A 12,849-nucleotide genomic window follows, 5' to 3' on the forward strand; every position below is an offset into this window, starting at 1 on the left:
AGGCAGATGAATATTGTCTCCCTCATATACACGTACACTGTAATATCGAGATTACTAAGAAAACACATAGTGGCATTGCCAGAAGCCTAGACAGGAAACACATGGTTGGTTAGTGTTCTTGGTGGCCTTGTGGAAATGGTGATGTTTTCTAGGCAGTCAAGCTGATTTCTGATATTACCTCCTTCTCATTCCCACCCTTCTCCCCTACAGGGCTTTGGCTGAGCAGGAACCTGCTCTGCAGTTTAGTGCCACAGTCGGGGTCAATGCCTTTGTTACCACTCATCTGTCCTTCCTGCCCAAGGGAGAACAGCGCCAAACCCACCCTGTGGCCTGTTCCTTCTGCCCTGAGTTCTCCCATCACAGTGAATTCTCATGTAACTTGGTAACTCAGCACTGCAGTGGAGAAGCCTGTTTCCTGGCAGAGTTGTTGGAGTTTGCAGAAGTTACTTTTGCTATTTATCATGAAGATACCAAGTCAGGTGAGCACCAAATGACTCACAATTAAAATTAAAAAGGGCTCTGTTTTGAATGGTATAGCACTTCGTAGGAGATACATGCTGAAGTGTTTAGGGGTGAGGAGTCATATTTGCAACTTACTTCTGAAGGGTATAGCAGAAATACGTAGAATACGTATTGAGTGTTTGAAAGAATGTAGAGAGAGATAAAGCAAATGTGTCAAGATGTTAGTGGGTGAATCTAGGTGAAGGGTATATAGGAGTTCATTGTAGTATTTTTTTTTAACTTTTCTGTATGTCTGAATTTTTCAAAATTTAAGTGTGTGCATACACATACTTAATGATTTAATTAAAATGATTTAGAGGGCATTCAAGTTTTGACTGGAGCAAGATGATCTCTAATGCATCTTCCAACACTGAAATTCACTGAGTGTAAGTGGAGGATTATATGGCTCTATTGTAATACAAGCCCTTTGGTCAGTAGACCACCAAATAATTTCTCTTTCTTTGTTTGATTTAACAGCCAGTGATATAACCAGTATCCGCTCATTCAAAGATTATCTGCTTGGAGTAGTAAAGATTCCAACAAAAGATCTGCTGATCAAGAGATCTGGTAGGGATCCTGGATTATCACTTTCTAATTCTACCCTTTCCCATTCACTTCCCTGCAAGAGATCTTCTTGTCTGGCTCTCTTGCAAGATATGCAAAAAAAAATAAAAAATAAAAAACCCCTTAACACATGCTTCTGAATTCTCCCAAATACCTCAAAGGTTTTCCCAAAAACATTTTAAGTCCTTTCCTAACCATTTCAAAGGCCTTCTAATAAAGCAAAGAAGTTCAAAACATTGTACTGTCATCTTACTCCAGGAAAGATAATGATGATGATACTACTTATAATAAACACGGCAATACCCATTGCATTATATAGCACTTTGTAAAATATTTTCTCAGATATTTTTTGAGCTTCATGGTAACTCTTACTGATGGGGATACAGGATTATCTTTTTCTTTTTTATTTTTTTTGTGGTACGCGGGCCTCTCACCGCTGTGGCCTCTCGCGTTGCGGAGCACAGGCTCCGGACGCACAGGCTCAGCGGCCATGGCTTATGGGCCCAGCCGCTCCGCGGCATGTGGGATCTTCCCGGACCAGGGATCAAACCCATGTCCCCTGCATCGGCAGGCGGACTCTCAACCACTGCGCCACCAGGGAAGCCCCAGGATTATCTTCATTTGACAGATGAGAAAACTTAGGCTTACAGAGGTTAAGTGATTTGTCAACCACACAGCCAGGTAGTAGAGTACTAGAAATCAAATCCAGATTTGCCCATTCTTTTTCACTATACCCTCCTCTCTCACTGAAGAAGGAATAAGGGTATGAGGTAAAGACCCAAAAGAAGGCACAACCACCAGGCAGTAGTCTGGAAATATTGGTCCCGTCCTCCATTTTACTAGCTCAGTGACCTTGACCTCTCTGAGCCCCACTTACCTTATGGATGGAGACTGTTAATGCTGACAAGTCTACGAGGTAGGAATCAATGAAATAGGATATATAAAGTACCTGACACATAGTAGGCACTCAGTAAATGTTAGTTTTCCTTCTCTTGCCCATCTTCCTCCCTAGGATTGTATAATCTAGTTTCCAAAATTTTATCACACATCTCCCAAATTTAATTGTGAATTGAAGTTTGAGCAATACTCAATAAACAGGTACTATGTGCCTGCCAGAGAGAAGTCTCTACAGCTTGATACAGGATTCAAATCTCACTTCTGTCACTAACTGTTTGTGATCTAGAACAAGTCACTTCATCTCTCAGATCCATAGTTTCCTCATCTCTAAAAATGGAAATAATAAGATCTTTGCAAGATTATCGAAGCATTCAATGAAATTATACACGTGAAAGATCTTTGCACAGGACTGGGCACATAGGACACCTCAGTTTCCTTCCTTCTGAAACTTACTACAGAGTTTGTCAGAGAATAGGCACCATCTGAGAAATCCCACCTTCACAAATTAAATTTAACCCCTTGGAAATAAACCTTTTAGACAGTTTGGAATGTATCATTGGTCTTTATATTCAGAGTTATTCTAAAGTGAACATTGTGTTTTGTTTCTTCCTGCCAGTAATCTCAATTACAGAATCACAGAGCAAGAGGAATAATCTAATCCACTTACATGCTGAAGTGGTGTGAAATTTTTTATGTATTTGTATTTGTACATTTTTCTGGGGATATGTACAAAATTTGTACATTTTTCTGGGGGGCACCAGGGAAGCCCCCATCTAAATTTTAATTAATACAAAACCTTTCTCAGAAAATTGCTGTGAATATTATACCAATCCACAATCTGTTTTACGTAATTATGAAATCCAAAAAGCTCAGAAAGTCAAAAGTTTTTTATTAACTCATTAAGCAGCCAAACCTGACCTCAACTGACATGAGACTATTTAGTCTTTATTTTCTGACTTAGGCCACTGCCTGATTATATAGCTTTATTGGAACACATTGTGCCCATTCATTTACATATTTTCTGTGTCCACTTTCTCACTACAACAACATAGCTGAATAGTTGCAACAGAGACCATATGGCCCAAAAGCCTAAAATACTTACTATCTGGCCTTTTACAGAATAAGTTTACCAACCCCTGACCTATGTGACCACTGACTAGTACATAATATTCAGTTTATGTACCACAGTATCTTTCTAAAATCTGAAAATTTTTAAATTCAGAAACAAATCTGACCCTAAGGGTTCTAGATAAGATATTGTGAACCGGGACTTCCCTGGTGGCGCAGTGGTTAAGAATCCGCCTGCCAATACAGGGGACACGGGTTCAAGCCCTGGTCTGGGAAGATCCCACATGCTGCGGAGCAACTAAGCCTGTGAGCCACAACTACTGAGCCTGTGTGCCACAACTACTGAAGCCCGTGTGCCTAGAGCCTGTGCTCCGCAACAAGAGAAGCTACTGCAGTGAGAAGCCCATGTACACCAACGAAGAGTAGCCCCCGCTCACCGCAACTAGAGAAAGCCCACATGCAGCAAGGAAGACCCAATGCAGCCAAAAATAAATAAATAAATAAATAAAATTTAAAGGAAAAAAAAAAAGATATTGTGAACCTATAATAGGTGGTGTGTAGACTTTAAAGCCAGCTAGGCCTGGGTTCAAATCCTGGCTCTACTACCTGGTAGCTATAACGACTCGGGCAGTTCTCTTCCATTTCCTCATCTGCAAAATAGGGATTATTATCCCATTTAATCCTCAGAACTTCACAGGGTTATTAAGAGAATTAAATGAAGTAGTACATATAAAGCATAAGAGAATTTCTGACACATAATAGATGCTCAGTAACAAGTAGCTAATATTTTAAATTGTTATTTTGAAATCTAGTGCCTGGTCCTTGGTATGTGTTCACTAAGTGGCAGTTCCCTTGGTGAAAGACCCGGGGCTAGACCCCAGATCTCCTGACCTTGTCCCATGCCTTCTCCATTGTACTCATAGTACCATAATAATATTTCACATTTTTTATTTTCTTTCAAAGCTCTTCCAAAATCATTATCTCATTTGACAATTATAATAAGGTTGTCTGGTAGGCAAGATCAGCACTATTTTTCCCATTTGTCAGGTAAGGAAATAGGACTGAGAGAAATTAATGGCTTACCCAGACTGAACCACTAGTTTTGGGCTGAGCCAAGAAGAAAAATGCAGGTCTTCCAGCTCCAAGCCTTTGTTCTTCCACCTGATCTCATTGTCTTTCAGTGGTCATATGAAACAAACTTCAGTGCACTGTGGGTATATGTTTTCTCTTCTGTCTTGGGCCAGGGTGATAGTGGCTATGGGGTGGAAAGTGGCTAAGTCTTTTTATTTTTAAAACAATAATTGAAGAATCTTCCTTTTCTTTCATAAGGGATCACAGGATGGTATCCTATCATTTTACCAGAAGAGGGGGCCCTGCCTCATGGCTTGGAGCTCATGCAGAAGATTGTGGGTGGTCTGGAGCTTTCCATTTCCTTCACCCATCCTGGAGACAGAGAGCGGGTGTTGGAAGCTGCTGAGCTATTGGGCTGGAGCTTTGAGAATAATCTGAAGGATTTTGTCAAGATCGATGAAGAGGAGCCAGCCACTGTTACCATCTCCACCCCGAGGCTCTGGCTGCCTATCCATTGCGTGCTGCTTGCTGGCCAGAAGCACATTCATAAGAATACATATTGCTACCTCCGCTACAAACTGTACGATCATGAAGGCTTTTGGACCCCTCTCAAGAAGCCTAAGGAATCTGCAAACAAAAAGCAGGTCATGGTTACTTTCAAGGCATCCAAAAGAGCAGAAGTCTCTAGGAGCCCATCACTGCTTTGGTACTTCAGAGAGGAGAGGTTAGAGATCCAAGTTTGGCGGGCTTATGGCAATGATAGTGTGGAGAGGCCCCATCAGACAGACAGCTGGATTGGCTCAGCCTATGTGGACCTGGCCAGACTTGGGGAGAGGTCAGCAAGGACACTAACTGTCAGTGGTAAGTGAGGAACCAGCCTTAGCACTTGTGGTTTGAGCAACTGCTGCTCCATGACAAGCACTGTGTGAGACACCCTCTCAGACATTATTTTATTTGATCCTCCCAGCAATCCTGTGAGGTAGGTATGAAACCTGTTTTTCAGTCATGAAAATGGAGGCTCAGGTAGTTTGGGTAACTGCCCAGGGTCACATGTTAGTAAGTGTTCTTTCCATTATTGCATGTTGAAAGATTAATAGTAATTTAGTGATACTTCTTAAAACTACAGAGATTTCAGAAAGAGGTTTGCTGGATGCTTTAAGAAGGGCATTATCTAGTGACAGTATACCTTAGTGGAGTCTAAGGTATACTGTCTGAGATCTAAGAACTGGTGCTGAACTTTGTAGCCTTAGACTACATCCAAATTCATAAGGTGTTGCACCTAACATAGTGTCTAGAACATTGTAAGCCCTCAGTTAATACATGTAAAATAAAAATGAGTGAATTTAGGAGACTACCTTTAACCACCTGTATAAGAGCCTATATTATAATCTAGAATGTTGGTTTTAAAATACACTGAAAAGCATACCTGCTAATGAGATTAGGATATCCTCTCTCTGGTCAGCACATCTTGGAATCATAAAATCTACATGGTAATAAACTGGTTTGAAAGGAGGAAGGTAACATTTTGCAAGTGGCACTATGGGTGCTTTTCTTTCAAACGTTTGTTCAGTATTTGCTACATGTACTTGGCCCTGGGAATTCAAAGATGAGTCAGAAATAGTTAATGAGCTTATAGTCTAATGGGAGAGTAGAGTAGTAAACAATTACAGCGAAGTATAAGAACTGTGAAAAAGGTATTCTCAGTGGCACTGTGGGAGCACAGGGACACAACATCTCTTTGGTTCAAGGACAGCATCCCAGTGGAAGTGATGATGCTTGACCTGAGTTACAGAGGATTTAGGAGTAAGTCACGAAAAGGAGGAAAGAAGGGTTTTCTAAACGAAACAGCGTGGGTGGAGGCACAGAGGCAGGAAGCAGTTTGATACGTTTTAGGTGCCATGAGTAATTTGGTACTGCTGGATCACAGGATATATAGGTTGGGAAATGATGGGAGATGAAGCTAGACAGCTGGGCAGGAGTACTATGTTGAAGGCCTCTTCTAAGCAGGAAAGTTTAGACTTTTTTGTGAGAGCTATGGAAAGCTATTTTAACGGCTTCTGAAGAGAAGAGTGACACAGCTTTGCTTTCTAGATAGATAAGGCTGGCAACTATAGTACAGATTGGATTGGAGACGGCCAGACTAGACTCTTTACAAACGTCATATTTATTCATCTTAACATTCCTGTAAGGTTAGTTATTTCCCCCACTATACGGTTGAAGAAACTGAGTCACAACCCTATTTTAGCTCTGTTAGCCTTGTGTTCTGACCCTGTTGTTGAGCAGGTGGTCCAAGCTAAAGAAGGAGAACTGAGCAGCTGGGTGATCATCCCAGATTCTCTGGTTCTCTCTGGACCCAGCAGGTATAATTCTGGCTCTGTTGAGCACCTCATCAAATGCTGTGTGCCCTGTTTTATCTGGGCTGGCCTAGAGTCACTTCAAAGAGACTACAGAAAAAGTCCCCGAAGTGTGGAAGGCTCACTTGAACTAAAGTTCTTAAAGACAGGCTTTTAACTTCACTCTGCTGGAGCAAGTAGGTTTGGGAAACTGAATATAGATTTAGGGATCAGAACTCAAACACAAATACCTCTTTTTATTGAGGGATACCAAAGGCAGTATTCAACTTTTCAGATTGTCCATTCCCTCTTACTTTTCCACTCCCACCAGCTTTTTATCCTCTTGCCTTGAAATCAGACCTCTCACCACTTTCCATTGTTGCAGGTAGTGATGGGGTGGGGGGAGGCAGTAAAAACTCTCACAGTGTGTGTTAACTTCACAGTTTCTTTGCAAATTGGTATATTAGGGCCTGTAGCCCTGCCAAAGGAGAGAGGGCCACAAGCACCCTCAGAGAGCATCTCCAGGTTTAGAGAGTGTCCCTGCTTGCCTAGGCTTATCCTCCTTCATCCTCTTGCAGGTGTGTATCCTCTATTTGGACGAAATGCTTCCAACCTCTCAGGAGCTGCCTTGAGAGTTCATGTGGTTCTCTCCTCTCTTTCTTCACACCCTGGGCCCACTAATGAGCTGGACTCCATGGACTGCAGCAGCCCCAGTGAGTCTGAGCAGCTCCCCAGAGGAAATGATGAGCTCCAGCTCTCTCCACCACATGACCACCAGAAGTCTCCGGCCTCCACCCAGGTCCCCTGCAGCAGCACCACAGCTGAAGTCTGCCTGGCCCAGGAGGGCCCTACTGCACTGGATGGAACTTTTGCAGTCAGTATCCTGGTAGAAAGAGCAATGCACTTGAGCTTGAAAGGTATGTTCTGCTCACTTATCCATAAACAGGTATCTGACTCCACAGGCTATGGTCCTGTCTTCACAAACCTTTCTAATCATGACAGGGTCTGGAAGAATTGTTAATCATCTTAATCATAATTATATATCTCAAGCCTAAAGGTTTAAGCCAAGTGAAAGCCTTTCTGAGGTCCTAAGTGGGCCTTGTCAGTTATCCTAATTTTGCATATCATAAATTCCCCAGTCCAGAAACCTGAGTATCAGCTTAGATACTTCTCTTTTCCTTCTCCACCATCAAATCATCAGATCCATTAAAATTGCTGTATCTCTTAAATTTCTCTTAGATCTCTACCTTCTTCTCCATTCCTTCCAACTCAGGCCCTCTTCATTATGTACCTAGGGCCAAGGGTTCTTAGCATTGGATCCATAAGCCCACAGGGATCCAAGGATTAAAGTCAAGGTAGGTGAACTTGGATAGGAAAATAATTACATCTTTTTTTTTTTTTTTTTTGCGGTACGCGGGCCTCTCACTGTTGTGGTCTCTCCCGTTGTGGAGCACAGGCTCCGGATGCGCAGGCTCATCGGCCATGGCTCACGGGCCCAGCCGCTCCACGACATGTGGGATCTTCCCGGACCGGGGCACGAACCCGTGTCCCCTGCATCGGCAGGCGGACTCTCAATCACTGCGCCACCAGGGAATCCCATACATCTTTATTTTTATTAATCTCTAACTAAAACTGAACATTTCCTCCAGTTGTGAGTGTAGGCAATAGACCCTAGTAATATTAACAGTACCTGTGATGTTGTCAACAATAGAAATCACAGGTATTTTCATATCACATTTTAGTTACTGCAGATATCTTGGAATATCATCTATACCTGTCATTACTTCAAAATTACAGTAGTTATTAAACCTACAGTTAGATCTTGTTATGCATTAATAAAACTATAGTGATTACTATGTCACTTTTTTAATGTCTTGATAACTTACGCCAATATAATTTCATTTCTTTGTAATCTTATGTATTTTACAATTAGCATTAAAAAAATATATATGGGCTTTCCCTAGTGGCGCAGTGGTTGAGAGTCTGCCTGCCGATGCAGGGGACATGGGTTCGTGCCCCAGTCCGGGAAGATCCCACATGCCGCGGAGTGGCTGGGCCTGTGAGCCATGGCTGCTGAGCCTGTGCGTCTGGAGCCTGTGCTCCGCGATGGGAGAGGCCACAACAGTGAGAGGCCCGCGTACAGCGGAAAAAAAAAAAAAAAAAAAAATATATATATATATATATATATATATTAGAAGAGGCCCATAGACTTCACCAGACAGCCAAAGTAGTCCATGGCACAAGGAACCCCTGCCCTACTTTTTATTCAGCCTTGTAATCTCTCCTAAAATTTTCCCTTTTGCCATCACCCTTCTCTTTTGCCTGCTTAATTCCCACTCCTCTCTCAAGACTCAGCTCAAACATCACCATTTACCAGAGTTTCTCTGACATAAAGGCTGCCTCCTGTTTGCTCTCCTAGCCCTTTTGCCCTTTTTATCATAACATATATCACATGTACTAACATTGTTTGCATGATTTTCTTCTCCACTAGGTAGGGGCTGTTTAAGAACAAAGACCTTATCTCATTCATTTATTCATTTATTATTCATTCATTCAGCAACAAAACTTATGTCATATTTGCTATATGTGAGCACTGTCCATGGTGCTGGGGATAAAGCAATGAACAAAACAGACAAAATAGTGCCCTTGTGGAGCTTACATTCTAGTAGGAATGTATTCAGCCCTGTATTTCCAGTAAGTTGTGTGTGTTTGTGACTTTGAGCAAGTTACTGTCTCTCTGTGTCTTGAATTTCTCATCTGTAAACGGCTGTGATTAACAGTTCTGAGGTGTGTGATGGTTCTGAGAGCCAGAAAACCATAGCCTTATGAGTCCAGAAGGTTTAAATATACATCTTCTGGTTTGGCCTCCCTACTCGGTTCCTGTCAATTCTGTGTTGCTTCAGTTTTTCTGTGTATCCTTATTGCTTTGGAACAGAAACAGAATTCATGCTCCTAGTAACTGTTGTCTGTCTTTCATTTCTATTTCTCCATATACACACTACAAACAGACATTACTTCCAGGATTATAAGCTTCTACAAAGACTCTGAGGTTCTCATCCTTCTCATAACCTTTGTGTGTCAGAGACCCTGAAACATTCTATCTCAGGACAAAGTCTTCTCCACATAGCCTTGCTGTGCTGTATTAGAGATACTGAGGTCCATACTGTATGAGTCACAAAGTTGGGAAACAGTTTTTGCTTTTTTACTGCCCTACCAAAGCAGCCCATTTGTGACAAGTCTGATTTGTAAAAACTGAATTTTTTAAAAAGAGAAAAATCAATACATGAATGAATTTAAGGAAAGCACAAAAAAAGCTTTGAGTTTTTGCAAGAACTGTTTTGGTTTTTTGTTTTTGCATTGAAAATAAAATTTAACGTGCAAAAATATGGTTATGTTCCATTTTAGGGGTTGCCCCCATATTGCAAAAAGCAAATATACTTGTAACTTCTCAATTAGACAGAGTTACATTCTTTAAATACAGCTTGACAATTGACAGTAGTTCATTGAGCATCTCCTTTTGCCAAATTTTATTCTCTTTTTTGTACATTAATTATCTCATTTAATCCTTACCACAGTGGGGTTATTTTATGAACAGATTACAGTACATACCCATTTTATGAATGAGGAAACTGAAGCTCAGAAAGGTAAAATGACTTGAGTTACACAGTTAATAAGCTCTACAGAGCTGCAATTTGAATCCAGCTATGTCTGGACCTAAAACCTGTGCTCTTCCCTCTATACCATCCTGACTCTTAGGTATGAGATAAACCGTGTTTACCAGTTGGTCTTGTTTACTCTCTGTATTTAAAAGGGTGCTTATGTACTATACACCCAGTCCTGTGCTTATATTGCAAGAATGGTGGTTCAGTTCATCAAGTAGTAAATCTGTGCCAGGCCAGTGCCAGGTACAGAAAGTGCAGAGCAAATGACACATGGTTTCAGTCCTCCAAGAGCTGATAACCCAGATAAGGGGATTAGCAGCTACATGATTATTGATGTATAAAGGAGAATGCTCTAAGGACCAGAAGGATAGGTAATACAATATCTAGTGTCTAGACATGCAGATGGCCAAGAAGCACATGAAAAGCTGCTGAACATCACTAATTATTAGAGAAATGCAAGTCAAAACTACAATGAGGTATCATCTCACACCAGTTAGAATGGGCATCATCAGAAAATCTACAAACAAGAAATGCTGGAGAGGGTGTGGAGAAAAGGGAACCCTCTTGCACTGTTGGTGGGAATGTAAATTGATACAGCCACTATGGAGAACAGTATGGAGGTTCCTTAAAAAGCTAAAAATAGAATTACCATATGACCCAGCAATCCCACTACTGGGCATATACCCAGAGAAAACCATAATTCAAAAAGACACATGCACCCCAGTGTTCATTGCAGCTCTATTTACAATAGCCAGGTCATGGAAGCAACCTAAATGCCCATCGACAGATGAATGGATAAAGAAGATGTGGTACATATATACCATGGAATATTACTTAGCCATGAAAAGGAATGAAATTGGGTAATTTGTAGAGACATGGATGGACCTAGAGACTGTCATACAGAGTGAAGTAAGTCAGAAGGAGAAAAACAAATATCGTATATTAGCGCATGTATATGGAACCTGGAAAAATGGTACAGATGAACCGGTTTGCAGGGCAGAAATAGAGACACAGATGTAGAGAACAAACATATGGACACCAAGCGGGGAAAGTGGTGGAGGGATGGTGGTGGTGGGATGAATTGGGCGATTGGGATTGACATATATACACTAATATGTATAAAATAGATAACTAATAAGAACCTGCTGTATAAAAAATAAAGTTCAAAAAAAAGCACAAAAATTATATATCTAGTGTCTAGAGAGTTTAGAAACAGAGAAATCAGACATGTCTAAGAAATCAGAACTTTTTAGAATGAATATGATTTCAGAAAGGTGGGAATGAAATTCTAGGTGGTTATCTCAACTTGAACGAAGATACTGAAGTGGGAAAGTGTGTGTTCTAGGCCTACTTGGAGCAAACATGGGGAATTGTGGTGGCAGTTGATCTTCTTTGGCTGAAGTTCTTGGTCATTACAAGGGATCTATAGAGAATCATGAAGATATAAATAAGAAAATTGCTGAACTGCAGCAAGGGCTCAACTAAGACTAATTGACATGATTTTAGAGTGGCAGTGGACATACTGGTGGCACAATGCTGACTTTTTCCAGCAGTGCTTGGCTTCCTTTCCCTTCCAATTGTAACATATGGCAAGCCATTCCCTGGGCCTTTGCTCATGCACCTTTCTTAGCCAGGATTCCTTTCTCCCTTCCCCAGTTACCAAATTCTCCCCAACATCCTGCTCTTCCTCTTAGGCACCCTGTTCCAGCCACACTGGCCTCTTTGCTTTTTCTTAAATGTATAGGCAGACTCCTGCTTGGGGCCTTTGAATCTGGTGTTCTCTCTGTGCCTGGAATATTCTTCACTCCTGGCCTGTCTTTACTGAAATCACTGGCTCAGCACGACCTTCCTTGGTCACCCATCTAAAATTACAGCCTTTCCCCAACAATACCTGTCCCTCTTTCCTGCTTTATTTTTTCCTATGGCCTTTAAATAGTGTATATTGTTTATTTTCTGTCTTTCTAGAAAAAGAAAAGTCCTACAGAGACAGAAAGGCTTTGTTTTATTTACTGCTAAATCCCCAACACCTAGAACTGTGTCTGACACATAATAAGCAGTAAATATCTGTTAAATGAGGAAGCAGATGAATATGAGACCTTGCTCAAATGCCCTTTTTCTCCTTTTAATACGTTCTCTGATTTTATGCTTTGCCTTTACTGCAGGAAAGTTGCTTATGTGGAAATTTAGCAGAGGAGAAGTTACAGGGATTAATGGATTCATTCAACAAATAGTTATTAAGCTTCCACTGTGTCTAATACAGGGTATAGGATCATGTCCTCTTACACAGAAGGTTTTTGTCACCTTTTCTCTATTCTCACTGCTTCCTTGCTTGTTCAGCCTTCAGAAACTGGATTAATGGGGTAGCCCTTTCAATGATTGCTGTGAATGATATTCTCTTTCAATATCTTTTTCATTATACTACTGAGGTTATACTTATTACTTTGTACTGAAAATGTTTCTTAATGTGTCTCTCCACTAGGCTGCCTGTTCCTTGGGGACAGGGACTGTGAGTTTATTTCTGTATCTCAACACCTGGGTCTTCCTGATGCAACTAAGCAAGCATAATGTCTTCTTATTTGTGAATATGATGCTCAACACCTCTCATATTTCTGGTATGAGTTACAAATCTGTAAATCACTTGTTATTTGGCCTCTTTCCATTTAGCCAGGGTAGATCAAGCTTCAGAGTGGACACTTTCAGAGGTCTCTTGTCTCCCAAGTCCTACCCTCGCAGTGATAGGCCCATATAGTCCT

The 12,849-nt window shown here is 41.2% G+C and overlaps 1 protein-coding gene across 6 annotated transcripts in view; it reads left to right on the plus strand.

Moving 5' to 3' along the window:
* Positions 1–12,849, plus strand: part of C2CD3 (C2 calcium dependent domain containing 3) — a 130,666-nt gene that overhangs the window by 71,195 nt on the left and 46,622 nt on the right. For all 6 annotated transcript variants that reach the window (XM_029209643.1, XM_029209645.1, XM_029209647.1 and 3 more), the window contains 4 exons: positions 211–479; positions 979–1,068; positions 4,360–4,962; positions 7,013–7,351. In XM_029209643.1, coding sequence (XP_029065476.1) covers positions 211–479; positions 979–1,068; positions 4,360–4,962; positions 7,013–7,351 — 1,301 coding nt within the window. The remainder of the gene's footprint in view (positions 1–210; positions 480–978; positions 1,069–4,359; positions 4,963–7,012; positions 7,352–12,849) is intronic.

The sequence above is a fragment of the Monodon monoceros genome, unplaced genomic scaffold (assembly GCF_005190385.1).
Source record: "Monodon monoceros isolate NGI ecotype Baffin Bay Population unplaced genomic scaffold, NGI_Narwhal_1 Super_Scaffold_7, whole genome shotgun sequence".
Classification (NCBI taxonomy): Eukaryota; Metazoa; Chordata; class Mammalia; order Artiodactyla; family Monodontidae; genus Monodon; species Monodon monoceros.